This window comes from Sinohyriopsis cumingii, chromosome 4, assembly GCF_028554795.1.
Source record: "Sinohyriopsis cumingii isolate HCF-2022 chromosome 4, ASM2855479v2, whole genome shotgun sequence".
Lineage (NCBI taxonomy): Eukaryota > Metazoa > Mollusca > Bivalvia > Unionida > Unionidae > Sinohyriopsis > Sinohyriopsis cumingii.
The window spans coordinates 83,625,578-83,650,822 of record NC_142964.1 but is presented as its reverse complement, the minus strand read 5'-3'; the positions used below and the strand labels follow the sequence as shown (position 1 = coordinate 83,650,822).

The following is a 25,245-nucleotide window of genomic DNA, read 5'->3' as shown; positions in this document are numbered from 1 at the left end:
AAACATCTTGGTATGAATGGTTTCAAGTTTATAGAAAGAATGCCAATCTGCCATCAAATATGGCTGCTGGTATTAAAAAAGAAAAAATTAATAACGTGCTCTAAAAAAAACTGTTACCAGAATTTGACCAAATGTGACAGCGTGTCCTTATGTGAAGGTCTTTCATATGTAAGGAAATGCAGCAGCAGCTTTAGAAAATGCAGGGCCCGATTTGGATCATTTTGGCGGGGGGCCCCTGGATTTACATGTGGGGGCCTCCTGAGCACAGCATTTGGAAGTAAACTTTTAAACAAGTTTTATATGATATTGAACTTAAAATTTTCTTCCATCGCTTTAAAAATACCTTCTCTCTATAGATATATTTTTACAAATTACTAATACGCAGGGCCCCTGTGAGCACGGAGCCTAATTGGGCCAAATCTGTTCAATCGTTCTAAGTAATAAACTGTTCAATCGGCCTAAGTAATAAATAGAATCAATATGCAGTATGTATGGCCTTGGTAACAAGTAGATTGAGCATATATAATGCACATTAACTCCTTGAGCACATGGAAAGTAATAAACAGAATTAGTATGCAGTATGTATGGCCTTGAGAATAAGTAGGTTGAGCATATATAATGCACATTAATTCATTGCGCACATGGAAAGTTATAAATAGAATCAGTATGCAATATGTATGGCCTTGATAACAAGTAGGTTGAGCATTTAGCAACAATGCCCTTAACCTGTGTATTCTTTATACCTTCGCTGTCAAGGAATGATACTGTTTTGAACACCACTGGTTTCAGTATCCATTGAAATTAATCTTTTCTAGTTAATAAAATGTGTTCTTACGCTTATGAATAAAGGTAAACTATTATCATAATTTACCTCAGATTTTAAGGAGGGATTTCTCATATCTTCGTAACAGTACAATTTTGGTACATTGCATATAGAAACTGTGCTAATAACACTTGAGTCCCATTAACTTAAATGATGTATAGAAAAGTAGGTGATTTTCTAATAATGATTCAGTGTCAGAATTGAAAAGAACTATGTCAGCAGTCCATGTAATTGAATTGACTATAAAGTCTTTAGTGTGACATACCTGTGTAAGGAGTTAATACCTGTCATATTTGATTGGTTTGTTTAATTGCATGGTACATGTATATGAAAATTAGATAGCTTTCTTATAAATTCATGACTGAAAGATTTTTCTTTCTCTCTATGCAGGATTATGTGATGAGGAGGATTTGAAGGATCCACTACCAGTAGCAGACTTTGAATCTCCTGATGAATTTGCAGACACCGATGATGAAGAGGCTGCTGATAATGATAGCAATAATGGAGACAAATCTGAGGATGAGGAAGAAGCAGATCGAGATGAGCTATAAATAGTATTACTGTGATAATTTTTGTAAAAATGTTAGAGTGCTTTGACTGTAATGACACAAGTATTGTTATTATCTTGTCTCTGTTTTCATGAATGAAACTTCAATTTTTCCACCTTTAAGTAACTTTCTGTTGTATATGTTGTAAGATCTGTGTGAGAATTTAAATTATGAAGGCTGTGCTTGAGGTATTTTTGAAAGGTGGTGTACAAAATAAAGCTTATTATATGCATGCAAACTATTTGACTGCCATGCAAAATATTTGACTGCCAGAATTGAACAGCTTTCAAACATGAGTGTAAGAAACTTGAAACTAACAGTAATAACATAGAATATGATATTTTATAAGATATACCTTGCATGTACAAAGACAGAAAATTTTTATAATAAATTGGGAAGTAAAATATTTTGCTGTGATGTAGAGATTAATGCTATGTGCGATGAATTCCATTTTAGTGGGGTACCATATATATTTGCTTATAAGTACAACTGCAAACAACATTGACCCTAATCTGCTGTCACATATTGCATTGGAAGATAAAGGTCTTTGCTGATTGTTTTAATGATCACTCCTAACAAATGTCATAACACAGATATGCTGGTGCATTATATGGCAACAGATCTGTGTCTGTACCGTTTGCAGTTTGACTTGACTTATAAAAGAATATACATCATACAAATTTTTGTGCGATCCCAATTTTGTGGATTTCATTGTTGGGATACATTACAAAATTGACGACTCAGCATGTAAACTTACTGGAATTTCATATAGGGTGAAAAACGTTATGTTAGTGCCTTTGGATCCATACCTAAATACATGTCCACTTTCTTGCAAGACACATCAGTCACTTTTTAGACACCATTAAAAGCTATGTTGTTATAATTTTGACAGTTTTATATGCCCATATTTTGAGTTTGTGTATTATGCTATGACATGCTCAGTTAATCTTTTTGTTTCCTACATGAAAATATCAGATCTACAGCACCTACCTCCAACAGACTCGAAAGTTAAGTTCTTCACAAGAAAAAGAAACCACTCAACTTAAGGAGTAACAGGTCAAAGTACAATTAAGTTCTTCACAAGAAAAAGAAACCCAGGTTTATGAATGTTGAGTTTTAAAAAAAGCTGATTGGTTTGAAGTCAGAAGTCAAGGTCAGAGGGATTGAAGGAAAAGTGTTACCTTGACCCAAGTTTGTGGAGGGATTACTTTTGAAGTAAGATACAAATCTGTTGCTTTCAGGTTTTAAAAAGTTCAAAGGTTAAAATCGTTGTGGCTCAAAAGACTTTGCCAGAATAACATTTGTTGTAGAGTAAGTTTCCTGACAAAACTTTGTAGATGTATTGCAGTTAGGGTAGTAAAGAAACTACAGATTCTGTGGGCTAGACATCAGAGGTCATGATCATAACAAGTCTAATAAGAAAATTATCGTTTTTGCACTGTCATATTAGTTCAAGACCACATACCAGATGCCCTTGAGACTCAGTGGTCAGTAATCTTAATCATGCCATACTAGTGTCAAGCAAGTGGACAAAATAAACAAAGAGCAGGTGTATAATAAACTCTACATGGAACTGATGTTCATTAGAATTTGAACTTGACCTTTAACCTTCTTGGAGTAAAACACTTTGAAGAATATACCAATTGTGTACTTTGTGTTATGTATCTTTTTATAGTCAAACCTGTCCTAACAGGCACCTGTATTCGGCAATCATGCTGGTCACAACGGCCATTCTAATTTCTTTCCAGCAAATTTCCTATGTAAATGCCCCATATTTACTGTACTTAATGGTCATATGCCTTCCATAGATAGTGGAATGGTGTTTCCGAGAACCAAGCAGTGGTCATTGAAGCATATCTGCAGTAACCACTTCAGGTTTGCAAATTAGACACGTTTTTGATGAGCAAAGTATTGTTTAAATAAAGGTATATCATGTGACTTGATGTCTTCTTGCATGGTACAACTAAGTCCACATGTCAAGGGTTATGATTGCTCTAAGGGGAAAAGGATCCAGGGACATGATTACTATTACCTTTTGTGCCAGTGTGACAGATACATTTCATTATCTTTTCATGGATTTCCCTGGTTTTTCCTCCACCATTAATACTGGCCACCATGTATAGCCGATCATGTGCTGAAAAATGGCATTAAACCCTACAACAACAACAGCAGCAACAACATCTTCTGCTTTTATTGTATCATACTTCATTTAAATGTAAAATTGTTGTAATTGGATTTTGTATCTTTTTCAATATTAATTGGATGAATCTGTTAATATTTTCTGATTTTGAATTAAAGCTATCTATGATGTAAAAAATTGATCTCAGTAGTAGAGATACACTGCACCTGTGATATATATCCCTTGAGGTCTGAATGCTACCTACAATAGCTGCAGGAAGCTTTTTCACTCCCCAATCATCAAATGTCTTTCACATAAGCTGACTGTCTTTTAATCTCAGTTAGTTTGAGTAACTGCTTAATCCATCAGTTGTTTGAAGTGTGAACACCTGTTTTCATACCTGAGTATACCATCTGACCTAACAAGATGTCTTGTGTTTCACAATCACAGGTAATATATAGATGTAAATTAAAGGAACTGCTAAAAATTTATTAAACTTCAACACATGTGACAATACTATCAGAGGCAGTGAAGATCTAATGTACATAATGGATTAAAATGAGGATACAGTAATGTTTGTTTGGAACTTTTTATTTTAGTTCTGTTTTTGCTAAATAGCTACACAAAATACATGTATTTTGATAGCATACTACTACTGCTAATAATAATACAGGCAAAATAATAATAATGATATTACTGTTAATAATAATGCTAATGCTATTTGGTACATGATAGATGTAATATGTCTTGAACCATGATTGAGAGCTAAAACTGCCTTCAGAGGTCACCTGTCTTCAAAGGCCATTTTGACCTTTTCATACAAATGGCTGCTGTAGACAGGTTTGACTGTATATAACAGATTTCCATTTACCAATTCATCCAACAGTAGATCTGTCTTATTTTTCAATGGCAATGGTTTGTGTTGGGTTATTTATTTAGCAAGATTTAATATCAATTTTAGCATGACGTTTGAAGAGTCTAAAGTCCATTCCTTTATAAATAGTTTAACATAGCTGTTTACACCAATGTTTACAGGTAAATCATAGCTACTGGTTGAATGGCACGGTCTGTTTTTTTATGCACAGCTTTCTTTAACATGCAACCATGAAATCTCGATACAGCTTAAATGGTGAAAAAAAATTTTTTTTGGGCCAACAGCCTTTCAAGTTTGTGAAGTTAATCCTCAAAATTGTTTTGATAGTAATAATATTTTTTATTTGCCCGAACCCTACCTGTATAGAGGGGGTAAATAGGAATTCTCATGTCCATCCATTAAACAATCTTATGAATAAAATTTGTCCCACAATGTTTAGCTTACATATCTATTGTACTACAGGTATCCTTGTGTTGATATCAGTATCCACACTGGTAAAAGTATATTCATATGTTTACTGGTCTTAAACTAAGTGATAGAAAGAAGTGAAACCAACAAGTCCAGTAGAATTCAACAAACCATTTATTTCCCAAGAATACAAAATGAAAATTCAAAAAACACTTACAGTATTGTGAATTATATTCCAAGTAATCCTTCATGTTCTATCACAAGTCCAAAGGTATTGGATGTTCGAAATGAATTCTAATGCTCTTGAATGCATTGATGTACCATTAGTCCTGAATATACCGTTAGCCTTGATTTATCACAATTATATAATCCAGAATGAATGAGTCCTCAGTAATCCCTAAGTTGTGTTTGTTATCCAACAGTCACTGAGCACTTTGTAATTTCAGTAAACAATTTAAATAAATAAATCCTCTCAAATTATACCTGAACACATCAAAAATGATCCCACAGACTGATCTTTAGAAAGGAATGAAAACTTTGTTTACAACCTAAATTTATTAATCAAACTGTCACCTAGAATAGAAAGGACTGGAAGTGAATCATTTCTAATAGAAAAATAAAATATTATCAACATTTCTAGAACATTTAAGGTCATAATCAAGGCTAGGTCTTGAACACAAATTCAAGTAAACATCTTTTTAAAAAAATGACAAGTCAGGTAGGCAAAAATTCTACTCTCAATCACAAAGGTAAAGCACACAATAGAAATTAAAATATACAAAACATTACCTTCATTGAATGTCAATCATTCATTCTTCCTAGGTTCTAGACAACAGCTTTGATTGCATTTCATAGTACATACCTCAAGGGAGGGTACAAAATTTATATAAATATATACATTACTTGAAAATTAGCAGTTGTTTTTGCTCTGGATTTTTGTACACTGTTTAAGTACACCTGGAATCATGAAACTTGGTGAGGGGATGAATCATGGTGATTATGACACTGTTATTACAAAAATAGGTCAATGTGGCATATATTTCATGCTTAATTGACTTTGATTATTATCAAATTTTGTGGTTTCCATTATTTCTCATCGCCATTCATGATATAATCATCAAACTATATTATTATACACATTTGTATTAGCAGACCTGCCAACTCTTACGATTTTGCCGTAAGTCTTACCAAAAATTACCCTTAAAATACGGATTTATGGCATGCAAGCAAAAAACATACAGAAAAATGATCGTTGCCAAAAAATCTGGATAATTGGTTCATCTGTGTTTTATTTGGATCAGGATTTCGTATTAGAATTAGTGAAATTAGTTAGGGAACCAAACTAACTTTACAGCAGCACCCCAGATGTTTAAAACTGCACCTGTTTATTCAAAGCATCTGCATGATCAAACTGTTGATTATTTAATTTTTTTTTAAATGGTTCTCAAAAGTGATGCATGTTTAAGACAAAAAGGAAAATAAGCCTCTAGAAAAGTGTTAATAATCAACACAGAAGAATAAAAAGGAACATTCAGATTCTTGTGAATAAAAGATGGAAAGGACACAATTATGTTTAATGGATTTCACATGCCAATTTGAATACATCTCGTGGCGGGAGATATGATTGATGTTGTCATATGAAATGGAAAAAGAATTTCCAAGAATTACATCAAGTTGAGAGATAGCAACAAGCCGTTGAGTTGCATAGGGTTTAGAACTAAAGTTTGTGCAACTGTACAAGTGGTAATTAAGGTCTTCGCTTACTCTACAAACATTGCTGTTTCGTACTTTTAATTTATGTTTTCCAGCTTTACAATAGCAGTTATTGATATTTTGTTACACCTTACTGAAAACTGGTCAATCTTACGGAAAAAATCAGCTGTCTTACTTAGACGGACTTGTTGGGGTTGGCAGGTCTATATTAGTACTATATCCTTGCCGCAAAGGAATGTGACTGACCTACTTTTCACTGGCTTTTGTTAAGTTTTTGAGTTTAGCTTTTGACAACATAGGTATTTTATCTATTGTGTAAAACTGCTATACCTGGAATCATTACTCATATTTCCCATTTCACTGTCTTTGGTTCAATTTTACACTTTTTAAAACTGTTACTGCTATAATTCTTAAACTCGGAGATTTTTTGCATCTCTTGTTATTACACATGCATATCAAAAATGGTCACTGTGACATGTATTTCACATTTAATTGACTTAGACTTGCATGAACTTATGACCCCATATAGGTTAAATATTTTGTTTGAGGTTCATTTGTCAGTTTTATTTATGCTGTAATTGTGAAACTGATGATATACATGTCCATTACTACCATGGTCTTACAACAAAAGAGATTAATTTTGACCTATATTTCATCTTGTACTAAATTTAGGTCTTTGCATTTTGCTTATGACCACAAGAGTTTCTGGTATGCTATATGCATACTATCCAGCCTGGAATCATGATGTTTGGTGAGTGGATGCTTCTTAACAAGTTCCGTATTTTCATGCTCAGCGACTTTTTGGGCACTGCTTCAGTCATGAAACTTGATAATTGGATACATCTCTGTAATTACAATGCCCATAAAACCAAAGGTTATTGTGACCTACATTTTGTGCCTGACTGATTTGAGTTAATTATTTGTCTGATCACATTGATTCATCCATGCTAGACCTATATAAATCCTATACAACTCAGAAGACCCTTTGTGACAAGGGCAGTCGAAAGTAGGAATAAATATGTTTATTCAGTGGTAGACTTTCCATATTATTGACTGTCTGCCTTGGATGCACAAGGTCTTGGGTTCAAACCCCGGCTGAGTTATACCAAAGATTTATAAAAATGGTACTAACAGCTGCCTCACTAGGTACTCAGCATTAAGAGGTTAGTGTTAGGACTGGTCAGGATAATGTGACTGGATGGGACATCATGCGACATGATGCCCCAGTGCTAGACATCACTATAAACTGCCACACTGCCGACATCATAGTGCTGTGACTGAAAAATTGTTAAAGCTACGTTAAAAATCCCAATCACACACATGTTATTGACTATATATTACCCTCAGCAGGTTAACTGTGTATTGTACATGTGCGTGACTGTAGGAATTAAGTCAATGAACTGTATGCTGGATGCTTTTGATCTGATGCCTCACCTTTGTTTAATCAAAAGTAACTAAGATGAATGCAGCAGGCTGTCACTCCAAGATTACTCAAAGATGGTGTCTCTCACTCAGTAGAGGGTGGACAATAATAATAGCTTTTCAAGCAGATTTTAGAACAATGATTAAAATAAATACAGAAATAAGAATGATCTGTTTATTATCAATTTATTTCCTCTAGTTTGATATGATTGAAAAGAATGTTTTTTTTTCTTAAGTAGCTAGCTTGGTAAGTGGATCAGTGGTGTGTAGGTGGGTGGTTTTACGATGTCAGCACAATACTGGCCATATAGACTGCCAATTAAAACAAGAGTAGAAAAGTTAATATGTTAAGATAAAAGATTGCAAAATTATTATTGGTTCGAATTGGGGCTACGATCATGTCATCCCATGATCTAAGTTAGTCTTAAATGAAAATGGTTCCACTCTGACATATAACTGCCACAGTGGCCATCTTAAATTGTTTTATCAATGCTACTCCTTCTGAATAGATGCTCATACTGACACACTGTACGATGTTTTCACCAGAAAACTTGTGATGTCTAATTGTTCTTAAATAAAAACATGGCCAACATGACATCCATTATGGCTGCCACAGAGGCCAATTGAAAATCTTTTACTACTTCTTTTTAATGGATGGTCATATTGACATGGGACTTTCACCAGAAGACTTCTTATGGTGTTTGGTGGGTAACTAAATGAAAATTATTCTGATCTGAAATTGAGTAGGGCATTATGATGACCATCTTGAAAATCTTAATATCACTACCCCTGAATGGATTGTCATACCAATCCGAGCTTTTCACTTTTTATGATATCTAGTTGATCTTAAATGTTTCAGTATGGCTGACAGATGATCATCTTGAAAATCTTGTTGTCATGGTAATACTGATATGAGGTTTGCACCAGGAGACTTTAGATGGCATCTAGTTGGCCCTGAATAAAAATGGTGCCACAAAGTCCAATATGAACGATCACTTCATATCAATGAGGAATATGAGAGAGAATTTCAACACTCAGCAGTTAAAAAACGTATTGTCTTGGATTCCTTGAAATTCTTTTCTGATAGGACTCTTATGCCACGTTTAGGCTCAAATAAACATTAACTAAAGAAAGAGTGAAAACAATAAAATTTAAAAAATTTAGCAAATAATTTATTTCTCCGGGAAAAACTGTAAAAAATGAAAAAATATGAACTTAGGGTTTTAAGAAATCAAATCCAGAAATAATTCAAGAATAATCCATGAATTAAATTTTAAAAGTCCTAGTAATGAAATGTTCTAATGAATTCAAGTTCGAGTCTTGATGAAATATCCAAAATGGAAGGTGATGACGTATTGTTACGTATATTTGATTTAATTTTTATTTGATTTAATTTAATTTGTAAGTTTAAAAAAATTATTTTTAATTTCATTACATGTCAATATACTGTTTTTTTGTTTATTAGGAATTTGATATTTTCCAGAAAATTTAGTTTGAATCTTTTCATAAATACCTAATAATAGAAGTACTGTTTCTATTTTTGACTTCGTGTCTGACCTTGATTCAGAAATCACTGAGACAAGTAAACAACTTTTTATTTTTATTTTAGTTTTGGAGTAAAATGATTGGTTTTTATCAAGGTCATACTGAGGTACGTAATTTTATATGTAAACAGCCTCTATTTCACAAGTCTGGGTTTTCCAAAATTGCGAAGTATTCAGGTTTTATGTCATTGTCTGTAGAGAAATTAATTATTTGGGCTTTTACAGTGGAAAGTGTGTGTTTGTGACCACTTTGGAGTTATATTGTAATTTTTTTTCAAATTATTTGGATTCTAAAATGATTAATTCTTTTTCCTGGAAATATTTGAGTGCTCATACAGAATTCTTGGACAAAGACATTTCTCTAAATTTTATTCAGAATTTCAAACACCGGAATATTATTACTTGTGAATCAACAAAGAACTGTAGACAACAGCACAATACTGACTACAGTATACATCATCGCCTTCCATTTTGGATTTTTCGTCGATACTCTTACTCAAATTTCATTAGAACGATTCATTACTAGGACTTCTAATATTTAATTTGTGGACTATTCTTGGATTATTTTTGAATTTGATTGTTAAAACTAAGTTCTTATTTTTTCATTTTAGTGTTTTTCCAGGGAAATAAATTATTTGTTAAATTTTTCAAAGTTTGTTGTTTTCACTTTCTTTTGTTACTGTTTATTAGAGCCTAAACAAGTAACATAAAAGTATACTGTTGTTAGTATGGTGCTGTAGTATCCACAGTTCTTTGCTGTAACTCCAAACTAGTCACAAACAAACACCTTTCCAGTGTCCATGGTAAAATCCCAACTGAGATTATTTCTTTATAGACAAAGGTTATACAGACAAATAATGCGCACAACAGGTGCCCGAATGAGGGTCACGTGATCACATTGCAGAACATTTTAGAAGGTATTCACATGTCTGAGATCATGTATTCCAGTACAGCCTCAGTTTCACTATTATCATTTACACTTTAAAAATGAATTATACAAAAGTTGTTTACTTGATTCTCAGTCAAGGCCAGGAACTAGGTCAGCAAATGATACAAAGTTCGGGGTTTACGACTAACATTCAGGTCAAACTAATTTCTGGAAAATATCAAATTCCTAGTAAACAAAATTACAATACTTTGACATGTAATGAAATAAAAAATAAAAAGATTTGAAAACTTACAAACAATATAAATTAAATCAAAGATACATAACAGGACTGTGTCATTCACATCAAGGGATTGACAGGAAACTTGCTAAATATCACAAAGATCACCTGAAGTTGCATACTTTAACAAATTGCTTGGGCTTACAAGTTGTCCAAGAGACATTACAGGGTCACCCTTTTTTAGTGCAGCTGAATACAGTGCATGTCAAAACCTTTTTAAATGGAATTAGTGATAGTTATTAGTCGAAGGCCATCAAACATTTTAAATATTATTGTTATTATCACTTTGTTCCCACCATGTTTGTCTGCTTTTTATTTCTTGCAGCTATATGACTGACAAAATTTTGTGAAATCAAGTCACTGGGTTTTTGATCTATTCTGTTGATATGTAGTACTATCACCATCTGAAAATGTGCGTATCGACAAATTATTATTCCTATCATTAGAGCTATTGCCCTTTTGTAGCTGGATGTGGTACATGACAGAATCTTCTAAATGCAGCTATGGATCACTGCAAAACTGAAGGTATTATTAACTATACTGAAAACAGCTGTCATAGTCCATAACTCTTGATTAAGCAGTTCACTAAACAATGTAAGTAGTGAAATAAAGAAATATTTCATCTTACGATAGTTTGTGGAATTAATTAATGAATCACTTTAATAACTAACATTTATGGTCATCTGTGTTACATTAAATCAGTGGTCATCATTGTTACATTAAGTTACCTTGTGATTACAGGCTTCATGTATACTTAATCTGGAGAGTGTACTATGTGAGACAAAGCAGCCATGCATATCAATTCCTGTTCTCACACAATTAGATTAACTTGCATGATATAAAGTGTTTAAAATGGTGTGCAGGTTATTATCTTTGATTTACCTTTTCCAGTCCATTAAACTGGCTTTGCATTTATTTGTCATAAAATATTTAGCTTCTTCAACATAGAAGTTCACAATTTCTTATAGTCTCAGTTTTATTCAACAGCATATTTTTCTTTGATAGTCTCATTTGGACATATTTGGTTTACTTTTCATAATCAGAATACAGTAATAGTATTCCACAATTAAATTCCAGAACCAGTCAAAAAAGTGATTTGGATTCATTTCCATATAGTGGGCAATCATGACCATATTATGAGTTTTAATATTAATATCGATGCAAGCACTTGAAAAGGATACATTGTGGATTATCTTTCTGATTTCCAGATGTGTGAATAATAATTATATATCATTGTGGTGATACATTCTGTTGCCAAAGACAATCTTTACCTTATGAAACAATATTGATATTAGAACTAGGTCATGTTTGTTGACAGCAGTACATGTACACAATGAACAAACTGTCAGATTTACGAACACAAAGAATGCAAACATCAGAAATGTGACCAGAATTCTTTCTTTGATAAAGAATGCTAAAACATTATTATGTAGTGTTCTTTATTGGTGCTGAAACATTACCACGCAGGTGTTCTTTATTGGTAAGCAAGGATAATAATGCAACCCCACCTACGTACATCACTTCCAACCATTATTGTTCTTGCTAGATGCATTGAACAATTGTGAAAATAAAGATATTTATTTTCTGGACAAACTATTAGGAGGAAATTGATAACTGTTATTAATCCTTAAATTATACGAGAGAGGGAGAATGTTAATTATTGGCAATTGTCCAGATATTTAGGCTAGTGATATTAGTCTCACAGCTTTCTATGGATTACCATGAAACTTTGCACTCTGATGTTTATCATTTGAAGCTGCACATATCAACAACTACGTGTGCGCTTTAGCTTTCTGTTGGAGATATTGCCTTTTTTGCGCCGCAGTTAGTTTACACATTGTTTTTTTAATGGACAATCAATAGAGGTGTTGCCAAATAAGTGTGTTTGGTCATTAAATTTTCCAAATTTTGTAAACACTTTATTGCTACCAAACACGAGACAAAAAGGAGTATGAAATGTTATCTCCCAGACTTAGTTTTTTAAAAAGCCCTTACATTGAATGATTGCCTCAGAGTTTGTACTATAGATATTACATCTGTCCCTTGCACCACGTGGCTTGTGTTGCATTGTATCAGTACAGCATACCGTCGGAACAAGATATATCAAGCTTTGGCCTGCATTCATTCTAGGAGGAACAACTGACTTTTATTATCATGCTTAAAGACATATTTTGTGACCTGTTCAAGTAAAACTTTAAGACTATTGGAATTCCCAACAATTAGGTGTTTCATATTTTTTCAGATTGTAAGTCAACTTGTTGTCAATTAATAATTTTTAAAAGGAGTAGAGGAGGACAAAATACTGTTGTTGGATGAAATTCTGTGGTATAGTTTATAAGCAGTTAGTTTGAGACCAGTTGACCATGGAAAGATAATACTAGTTATACTAAAACTGCATCTAATCCAGAAGCTAGAGGCTCATTGTCCAGTATATTTAAACATAAGGTGTATCAATGTTTTGGGTTTTTCTCATAACAGCTTCTTGTTTCCTTTGGATGTTTTTATGTTAAAATCTTATAAATATATGGCTGCAAAAAATACTGTTTTGGGTAAAATGTCTGGCTAGTGACTAAAGAATTTCAGCATATATATATATATATATATATATATATATATATATATATATATATATATATATATATATATATATATATAGACGCTTACTGAATTCACTATATTTGCTGGACTATTCCAGCAGATGAAAGGTTTTGACAGGTAAATGCCATGATAAACCAGGCATTAATCATAGGGTTTCTCAATTACCATTTGATCAGATTGTCTTTGATTTGTTACAAGTTGAACAATCAAATGACACATAAACATCAGAATTTAAAGTTTACAGATTTTTCGGACATTTAATGAAAATGTTGTCAACCAAGCTTCAACAGAGGTGTTTCTAACTAAGCCTGCTGGGCAGTGATGTTTTCCCAGTTACAATTGCTCCAGAACCTGTACTATAAACAATACAGTAATCCCTCTCACTACATTGTTTCAATTGTGTTGCTGTGTGTTTGCACATCATACTTTTAAAATAAAATATGCGAAGCCTGAGCCAAAATAAGGAAACAAGATAGTAGCAACAAAACTAACTTGAATTGTTATCCTCCAAGACTTTTGTTTTGACCAGATCAGTTACGATTTTGCCATCCAACTTGACTAGAAACGCCTGTCAGTTACAGTAGGTGTTAAATATTTCTGAGGTTGTATATGAGTTTGTTATTGATGAGAGTGGCCCAATTACATGAAAGTGTCAGCATGTATATGTTCCAGCCGGTCAATAATACTCATTTTTATGTGAAAACGTCTATTTTCAACGACGAACTGGTTGTTTAATTCGTCCTTTAGGTTTTTACATGGAAAGATATTGTCAGTACTTAACATGTTCGTATTCTATTAATATAGATGTTTTGTTCATGCTTATTTTTCATAATTTCCAGTAGCAGAAAGATATGTTGCTTCCTGACAAATACCTAATTTCACAAACAATATCCTCACTTGTTGGTGTCACATTGTATGACAGTGTCACTATCAAAATTAACTTGATCCAAGAAATCAACATCCAAGCTACCAGACTCAAGTAGGCATAACGCGTCATGCAAGGGCATCATCACCATCATCATCGTCATCGTCGTCGTCATCATCGTCATCGTCACTGATGACATCTGTTTGCTCACTGAATCCTGCCTTTACAAACGTTTGTAACAGTCTGTTTAAACGTCACTCCATGCATGATAAATCATTTATTGTGTCCAATACATTTGGCTCACACTCGATTTTCGTGAATGTCCTGCTTCTATTCCTCATATTATCAGTAGATTGATGTCTAAATAAAAATATATTCTTTTTCTGACTGGAGAATTTTTCATAACAATCAGAATTCAAAATCAACACGAGAAAGATTTACTTCAAGCGGTACTAAATTAGTCAACATAATATGTAGAAAGATAGCTGTGGCATATTTATAATATGTGATTCTAAAGTACCGAATAGGAAACCGGTTTTATCATCTTGTCATTATTACCTGGGAGCCTCTGTTTGGCTGTTGCTATTTACTGATTATGAATGATGTATGATTAGCATTCATATTTTACCTACCTCCTTTCTTGGCATGTGACCGTTCCGGTCACCTAATTGGCTAGAGCGTCCGCCTCTGATGCAAGAGGTCGCGGGTTCGAACCTCGGCCGAGTCATACCAAAGACATAAAAATAGTTATAGCAGTTGCATTGCTTATCGCTCGACATTAAGAGGTTAATATTAGGACTGGTCGACCTGGTGTCAAGATAATGGGATTGGGAACAAGATGCTACATGTCTGCGGCATGAAATCACCGGTGCTTGACACCACCATAAACTGCCACACTGCAGACATCGTAGGTATGTTAAAAATCCAAATCACACACACACACACACATAACAAAATGTTACGTATAGTATGTGATAAGTGAAAATTTATCAACTATTTATTTAAAAAGCTGTCACTTAAGTGTTCACACAATAATATCGTGATATTATTGAGCTGTTGTAATTATCTTGTTGCATAAAGTTGCAGGATGCAGTGAGTATTCTATTTTTCATCTGCATTTGGCCTTGCATACAATGCACATGGCAAACATCAAGATGCCATATAATCTAGTCAAACCGAACCCAAGACTGACAGCCATATTACATGTATTCCTGTTACCAATGGATATAAAACTTTCCGCATTGAACTCACAGTTGTAAGCGCTACTGATAATAGAAAAGATTATTCCGAAACATTCCTGAAATATTTACTATAAAATTACTTATTTGCATCTTTACATTTTACTTCTTTTCCTCTCTTCTTTCAGCGAATGTAGTTCTCACCCAAAATGTATATCTCTGTGTAGCATCAGTCCATTGTTCTTAATACCCGTCTAAAGAAAATCAAAAACACTTACCATTAGCTATTTATCCCAAATAAACCATATTTGTATGCATAAATGGTATGTATATTGAATTTGCTTTAAAGTATGAGAACTATTGTAGTAGTATGCGATTCCTCTAATGTGTGCGAAGGTACTCGCAGCAAATCCTGTGAATGATTTGAATTAAGAAAGAAAAAAACAAATTTAGCAAAATTACCTAAAAAAAATCGGGTAAGATAAAAGAGCAGTTGCATACTTAAGGTACTTCGTTCGGTCCTGCTGTATGGTACGATTATCACAAATTGTCCATTTTAAATTAAGTATATCGCAACATGCCTAATGACGGTAAATATGACGTATTCATGTATATATCCATGTGCTTTTCTGCATTTGATGATACGGTTTGTCGAATAGGCAATGCTTGGAGAAAAAAAAATTACACTTATATGCAGAATTATCATTATTTTTAATAACGAATGATCTGTATGTGTTTTGCATTTTCAGTTGCATAGCTTACAGACCTGCATGCAGTAGAAACTATGCAGGAGCACGCAATTTTCTCAAATGTATCAGATCTTCCGGGTGATTCATGTTGTTAGCAAAAACTTTATAGATCTAAGTATTGTCACTGAACAAGCCATGACATTTTTGAAGCAAGAATATGTTGAATTTACTTCATCTACCCAAAACTAATGCAGCTAAAATAATTACAGAAGGGAGCATTGGTGGCCAAGTGGTCTAAGGCTTTCGCCTTTGCAGATCGCTGATGTCTGACCTAGGTCCACAATAGTTCGAGTCATGGCTCGAGCATGCCCATAGCTTCCTATGGGTCTGTGGTCCTTCCTGTGGGTTTTCCTGGGTTCTTTGTCCGCCAAAAATAGTGGCCGCCGGGTATAGCCCATCATGTGCTGTAACATGACGTTAATCCCACCAAACCAAACAAAACAAAACTTAAATAATTTAATTTACAGTATAATAGCTAGATCTTAAAATGCCATCTATTAAGAGACAAAAATTCACGCTAGAAATATGCATCGGTAATGTATTCTCCGAAATCATTTCTTTAATTTTTTATGTTTTATAAAGCATTCTAAACCCAGGCAAGTGATCAGATACATTGGTTACCATTTTGTGATTTTGCACTGATGATTGATCCTGTTAGTTAATATACTCTACATTCAAATTATGTCATAACTTGAATGTTAAAATGCGAATTGAGAACGTTAACATCGTCTCTTTTTGTATGTAAAGGTACATGAATGTATCATAAACTGTTTATTCTCTGTCACACAAGATAAATCATCAGTCGCAAGTTACCATATCGCAATAAATTCATTTTTAATAACTAAAACATATTTCTTGTTTTGTTATTCTTTACATCTACTATTTTTTTCTCGTGGATTGAGCGTTAATCATAAGTAGGGTATATGCTGGACATCTACGAGTGTTCCTTTATGGTTTGTAGAGACAGGATTATGTAATTTACATCGTGTTGCAGAAATATAGATAATATGCGGAAATAAAGACACCCACACAACCATATAATAACTTGATCTTTTCCAAGAAACATCACATTTCTTTTGCAGGTATATATTAGCTGATGACATTAGTTATAACATCCACTAGCTCTTAAATCCAGCCCTCCTAAGTGCTAAAAATATCAGCTACATCCTGTAGCTTGGTTTAGCCATCAAAGTGCTAAAAAATGCTTGCTGAAGCGGAAGTCAGATGAGAGGGTCTTTAGGGTACATATATTTGCATCAAATTCTGTAATTCGCTAGTGTCTCGTTGTCATGCTTCTTCGATAGTTTCACGAATGGGTACTGGCTGATCCGGACCGGGCTAATTGGGACCAAATGTCAGTCTGATTCAGACTACATTAGGACCGTGTGAAATATTATTACGTTTTCCTCGTGGATTTAAACATGACCTTGAAAGTTGTTGAAAATATTTTTTTTTTCCTCAGGTACATGAAGCATTGAGCAGTTCATTACAGTATTTTAAGGAAAACAAAACCCCGATTGTATGCGAGATAACGCTACTGTTCTGTACAGATATCAAATGACAATATCAGGGTGGTCCAGCATCTTCAACACCAGATATGTAGAGTTCATGGGCCATACACGTTGTGTATCAATATACTATAGTTATAGAACTGACCTTTTGTATTAGGGCGGGTCACAAAAGAATGACTCGCAGGACTGTATTTGGACATAATGTAAGATCATTTATCTTGTATTATAGTGAAATATTTTCAAAAACAGACCAGTCAACTTCGTGCAAAACAGTTCGCAATATTTTATCAAGTAATATTACAATTACTAACGCTGAAAAAAAATCGTAACACGGGTTCTGCACTGTAACATATTGTTTTCGTCCATATTTATATGTTGGTCTGAGTAAGTTACTTTTATTACATTTTTTTTTCATTAGTATATACTCATTTGGGAATGTAGCCACTTTTATTAGATTTTTTTTCATCAGTATATACTCATTTGGGAATGTAGCCACTTTTGTTATATTTTTTTCATCAGTATATACTCATTTGGGAATATAGCCACTTTTGTTAGATTTTTTTTTCCATCAGTATATACTCATTTGGGAATTTAGCCACTTTTATTGGATTTTTTTCCATCAGCATATACTTATTTGGGAATGTAGCCACTTTTATTAGATTTTTTTTTTCCATCAACATATACTCATTTGGGAATGTAGCCACTTTTATTAGATTTTTTCTCATCAGTATATACTCATTTGGGAATGTAACCACTTTTAGATTTTTTTCATCAGTATATACTCATTTGGGAATGTAGCCACTTTTATTATATTTTTTTCCATCAGCATATACTCATTTGGGAATGTAGCCACTTTTATTAGATTTTTTTCATCAGTATATACTCATTTGGGAATGTAGCCACTTTTATTAGATTTTTTTTCATTAGTATATACTCATTTGGGAATGTAGCCACTTTTATTAGATTTTTTTTTCATCAGTATATACTCATTTGGGAATGTAGCCACTTTTATTAGATTTTTTTCATCAGTATATACTCATTTGGGAATGTAGCCACTTTTATTAGTTTTTTTTTTCCATCAGTATATACACATTTGGGAATGTAGCCACTTTTTTTAGATTTTTTTTCCATCAGTATATATCATTTGGGAATGTAGCCACTTTTATTAGATTTTTTTTTTCATCAGTATATACTCATTTGGGAATGTAGCCACTTTATTAGATTTTTTTTTCATCAGTATATACTCATTTGGGAATGTAGCCACTTGTTTTAGATTTTTTTTTTCATCAGTATATACTCATTTGGGAATGTAGCCACTTTTATTAGATTTATGAAGCATTTATCTTTATACCTTATATTTGTATTACAATACGAATGGTACTAAAAAACAAAAATGAAAGTGGAGTCCTCTCAGAATTGATTTATTTCAACAAAAAATCATACATTAATATTATACGTTAATATTCTGCTTTCCTGGTGGACCTCGTATATAATAATAAAAGAAGATGATAATGCAACAAAAAGGGTGTTTTTCTCTGATTGAAGATGCAATGTATTTTACTGAACTTTGTTTCAAGCACAATATGTTAATTTATTTCTGAATTCATAACGCATTATTTATTTAATTTTATGCAAATTATTAGGAGTGAAAATATCGCAGACAATCCTAGCCTTCTATGTATGTATGTATGTATATATATATATATATATATATATATATATATATATATATATATATATATATATATATATATACTCTCAGTAACTCTTCAAACAATATTTATTTGGCGAATATAATGCGAAGAAAACGCTACTATCAATAAAAGTCATCGGTCACTTTATATACAACATTTTGATAGTGTTTAAAGTCGACCATTCTGGTCTGATGTATACAGTTTATCAAAACATTTTTCAAAGATAGTAATCCTTTGTGTGCGAATACAATAACAACTACTTAAATAAATCAGTTATGTGTGTTTCATTCTTTTCCTTATAATATTTCATATGGTTCGAATCGGTCTGGCATTTGGATTGAATCGACCCATAATTTGGTCAGAATCAACCTGTATTTGATCCAAATCAGCCACGGTCCAAATCAGCCACGATCCAAATCAGCCACGGTCCAGATCAGTCACGGTCCAAATCAGTCACGATCCAAATCAGCCACGATCCAAATCAGCCAGCATTCACAACAATGCATTCGAGTTTGTGCCTTTTTCTTAAGTTTGAGCTATGCAAAGAATTTTCTCATCATAAGGAAAGTATCCTTAATCTGTTTTCACTTGATTTTCACTATAGAAGCATATTTTGCATCTGAATTGTGTATTTCATCATATGATAATTAGTAATTATCTATTCTAATGGTTAATAGTACATAAGGCACATGTCAGCAATCAACGTGATTGCATCCTATTTCCAGCAAATGATCCTTTATTCTCAGTAATAAGATCATTACTGTAATTCTCATTGGCATTTAGTTCAATTTAGCATCCATTTCACTGTTAAGCTGGCGTGTTTAACTGATTTTATATCTGTACTGGGACATGCAAGCAGCCTTTGTTTAATTCTCTCATATTACAGATAAACAATGGTAGGATTAAAAAGCATATAAAAGGTTTAATCTCTCTCTCTCTCTCTCTCTCTCTCTCTCTCTCTCTCTCACACACACACACACACATGCACGTCTTCATGATCTGTATTGAGGTAAAATTTGCACAAAGTAGACAGATTGGTGGCAGTTTGCAAACAGCTACCTATGGAGATAATGAGAAAGCCAAAAAGTATTCTTGAAAGAATGCAGATGCTCTCATCCTTGTCACCAATGTCAACTTGGCAGCAAACTATTTAATGTCGCCATCACCTGAGGCCGAGATGTCGTCGATGAATAAAACGCCTGGCGCCGTTTACCTCCTGAGATCACAGAAAACTACAACTTCATCATCATCATACACGTTGGTATGACATTTTTCGACATTTTAACCAAGAAAGACCAGTCTTTCTCAAAACAATTACTGCAGTCTAATGTAGTCGCTGGAAGCTTTTAGTGCTTTAAAAGGCAGACTTCAGGACTCTAGCATCCACAGTCTTCTCTCAAAACGACAACTCATATCTAAATTAAGTTCACTTTTACAAAATGAACACGAGAGTTTTGAATTCCCAGCTATCATCTTAGATATTGTAGGCCCGAGAATGATGAACCTCTTTCTGCATGTATGGATTAGAAACCTCATAGCTATTTGTTCCATGCGCAATCTTCATGGCTATCTTTCACAAAACTAAGTCACTTCAAGATCCACCACTGACACTTCTGCAGAGATCGCCCCAGTGTTTTCAGTCCGATTCTAGATGGTGCGTGTATCCAAAGATTTATTGAAAATATAGTTTCCATTTAACTGGGGAGAGTTGAAACGTGCAGTCTGCGTGAAGAAATAAAAGCAACCATGTTTAGGAATCCTGCAGAAAGCATCGAGCTTTGGTTTTGAGCAGAAAATACGAATGATAAGAACTTTATATGGATACTAACCAAGTCGACTTTACTACTGGCGTGCAAATCTGTAAACCAGTTCCAGTAACACAAGCATTTTGTGATAGTATAATTTTAGTTAATTATGTATGAAAGATCAACGTGATTTACTGGAAATAACGTTACCGTTACAAAATTGTTTCGTGTATGAATAAACAGGACAAACAGAGGACACCTTTTGGATTGTAAATTACAAGGCATGGTGCAAAGATTAAGAAGCTTCATCGTATTTAATAGAGTGAATTTTTACACTGGATTAATTGCAACCAGAGTAACAAACACATAACCTGAACCCAGAAAATCTAGTCATAGCACTATATAAAATTGAGTTAGCATATTTTTAGGAGTCCGCGGTCTTAAATTAAGTAATAAAAAAGAGTGAAAACCAACAAGTTTTGTAAAATGCAACAAACAATTTATGTCCCTATCATACAAAGGGAAAAAATGAAAATAATTTACAATACGGTAAATTAAATCTAGTACTGAAAGTTCTTTCACAAGCCCAAAAATATCGAGTATTTTAAATGAGTTCCAGTGGTGTTCAGAATGAAGTCCGATCGTGTGCCAATAGTCTGGAATTGTTTGATTTACTAAGAGTCTTGATGTATCACAATGATATAATCCAAAATGTCCATAAATGAATTTACAGTAATTCCAATAAACTACTATTACGACTCTGTGGTCTTCAAATAAATAAAAGAGGAGCGAGAAGCGACAAGCTTTCAAAGTTCAACAAATTTATTTTCCTAGAATACAAAAAGTGAAAAATGTAAAAAGAACTTACGGTATTGTGAATTTGATCCCAAAAAATCATAGAATTACTAACACATCTCCTATTGAATAAGGTTCTGAATAAAGTGGTATTCCAAATAATTTCCAGTGCTGAAGGTTTCGATGTGTCTGTAGTGTCCTGTAGTCTTTACTGCACTAATGTACCAATGTCCTGAATTGTAATGATGTACAAACAGTCTTTTTGTTAATCACAGTAATATAATCAAAGAAGATAACAGTCTTTTTGTTAATCACAGTAATATAATCAAAGAAGATATCTTTGTTTGAATTTCACTATAATTCCAAGTCTCTCTGCCAAAGAATATTATTACTGAGCACTACGTATTTCCAGAGAAGAATAATTTTAATTAAATAATTTCACCCAAATCAAAATAACGCATAATGATAATACAGCTGATTTTGCTCAGATGTTATCGCACGAATGACTAATTTTCAAGTAAACCAGGTTTATATTTTTTTTTAAACTAACACATAAAAAGAAGACCCGGATGAGGGTCAAAAATTAATTGTTCCAGAACAATCTAAGTTACAATTAGAAGGTCTGCCACCAAAACCTCAACATAACGTACAGCAGTTTTACCTGTGTGAAAAATACGTGTCTTCGACTCAGCTTAAGATAATGATCATAATATTTATCCTTCACTCATTGAAATATAAAGAATGTTGTTTACACAATGAACTTGATTTTTGGGCAGGTCAAATACAAAATAATACAAACAATTTTACATAACCCAAAGCATATAACGAATAAAAGACCTCAAAACCCAATACAATTAAATATAAATAACACTACTGAATCCAAAATGCATGAGTACCTCATTTGAAATACATTGAATCCTCTCAACGGACAAGAACTAAATGACTCCTCTAAAACTGATGTTTAAGGTAGGAATAACTAATTTTCAGGTAAACATACCTTATATGAAAAACTAAGACGCAGTTTCAGTATCAGAACGAGGGTCGAATAATCATTTCCAAAATATTCTACTTGTCAACAAGATCAGGTCCATTTACAGTTAACCAATCCGGAATTATGTCACCTGGGGGAATCCCGCAACCTCAACTCAAATTTTTCAACAAATTTCCTCTGCAGCTTTTAAAATCAAAAGGCAACAATAACAAGTTTACTCAACCAAAATCACATCATTGTAAAATACAAACCTACTATCTTAAAGCTATGTAATGTGTTTAAAAATTACCCTTATAATCTATAATCAAAAAATTAACACACAATATAGATATACATAACAATATACATCTAAAAGAACAAATATATAACCAAGTTTCCTATGTCGACATTTTACATTCTATATTCTGAATTACACAGCGGTGGTTGAAATTTCAGAATCATATGTGGAGAAATCCAAATTCATTGTACTTATATCCTGATAAGAGAAACGAGCCTCAACGAGAAGCAGCCTCCTTGTTTAAAAATAAGGCGGTCCGTTCACGGGAGCGACCTCTAGTGAGGAAATTCATACTAATTCTCCACCTGTGAATAGTAACTTTCAAACTGAAATGAAATGTATTTGGCGCCTCATAATTGAACAGACGAATGATGTATCTTAATACTCGATATTATTCTGAATTGTTACAGTGGACAGTCTCATTGTGTAATGTAACTTTTTACACCAACATATCTATTCACCATATAAAAACAGCAGTTCTGACACAAGTACAATAAAATGTCGAACCACCGCTGTGTAATTCAACAGATGCAACCTTTAAACTCAACATACGAAATGGAACTTTCAGCACAGTCAATGTGATTCAACAAATTAAACTGAAACTCTCGACAAATGATATTGTAAATTCTACCACTGTCGTATAATTCAAACGACACAATCTGAAACCTCGACATATAAAATAAAACTTTCTACCACTACTGTTTAATTCAACAGATACAATCTAAAATCTCGACCTAAAAATTTAACTTTATGGACAAGCATTCTTGATACAACGCGTGAAATTGGAATTCTCGACATATGACGGTACGATTTGAACGGCAACGTTCTGACTGGACTAGCTTTTGTCCGCTATGGCGCCTTAAAATTTGTACCAAATTAATAATAATAATAATAATAATAATAATAATAATAATAATAATAATAATAATGGGGACTTTGTATAGCGCCTAATCTTTAGAAACTCTAAGCGCTTTACAACATTAGACAACACCTATAACATAAAAAACATATAATAATATTATTACAAAAACAAACACCATGAAATTAGAAAAACATTTAAAAAAAAATAAAAAACATGCTGACAATATTTCAGGTAGGAAACATTATTAGGTCTTTAAGTTTGTTCTTGCAGTCGAAATATGTGACTTTGTGTCTAAGTTCAGTGGGCAATTCATTCCACGTTGCTGGGCCCTGGTATGCAAAAGAACGCTGTCCATATGACTTTGTTTTCATAGTGGGATAATGAGTATACGATTGTCAGAAGAGGAGCGTAAGTATCTTGTTGGTGTGTACACATGGGTGAGGTTGGATAGGTATGTTGAACTAGAGTCCGACAGTGAAACGTAGGACAGAGAACAAATTTTGTGTTTGATTCTGGATCGAATGGATAGCCAGTGTAGGGTACAGAGCAGCGGTGAGGTGTGCTCTGATCGTGGTACTCTAAGTATGATCCGAGCAGCTGTGTTTTGAACATTTTGAAGTTTCTGGAGTAGATATTGAGATGAACCAGACAGAATTGAGTTACAATAGTCCAGTCTTGAAAGTACTAATGAACACACAAGTGTTTTAGAGGCATCAACTGAAAGATATTTGCGAATTGAGCTGATGTGTCTCAGCTCAAGATATGCAGCCTTGCATATGTTCATGACATGTTGGTGCAATGTGAGAGTAGTGTCCAGAGTAACACCTAGGTTTCGTACTGATTGTGTGAATTTAATGTTGGCATTGCTGATATTTATTGTTTGAGGTAAAGGATGTGAATGAGAAAGTCTTTGTGTTGTGATCAGAATGGCCTCAGTTTTATCATCATTCATCTGCAGCTTGTTACAGGTCATCCATGATTTCACATCAGAAATGCACCTCTCTACGCCTTGGATGGTAGCATCTACTTCAGTTGGGTGGCTAGATTTATATATTTGGGTGTCATCAGGTTACAATTGGTGAGACACTGGATGATGATCTATGACACTTGAGAGCGACTGAGTGTACATAATGAAGAGAACGGGTCCAAGAACAGACCCCTGCGGAACACCACAACATTGATCAACTGGGCTGGAGTGTATTCCATTTGCAGATACAATTTGTGTCCTGTTGACCAAGTAGGACTTGAACCAAAGTAAGGCTGTATCATGAATGCCAAATACATGCTGGAGACGGTGAAGTAATATATCATGGTCTATTGTGTCAAATGCTGCAGACAAATCAAGGATGGTGAGGACTGTAAT

The 25,245-nt window shown here is 33.5% G+C and overlaps 1 protein-coding gene across 1 annotated transcript in view; it reads left to right on the top strand.

The window, feature by feature from the left end:
• LOC149801565 (protein canopy homolog 2-like) overlaps positions 1 to 11,244 on the top strand; it is a 33,823-nt gene extending 22,579 nt beyond the window's left edge. Inside the window, exon 6 of the mRNA XM_089955786.1 lies at positions 1,214 to 11,244. Within this exon, the coding sequence (XP_089811912.1) occupies positions 1,214 to 1,374 (161 nt within the window). The 3' untranslated portion in view covers positions 1,375 to 11,244. The remainder of the gene's footprint in view (positions 1 to 1,213) is intronic.
• The last annotated feature ends 14,001 nt before the right edge of the window (positions 11,245 to 25,245 follow it).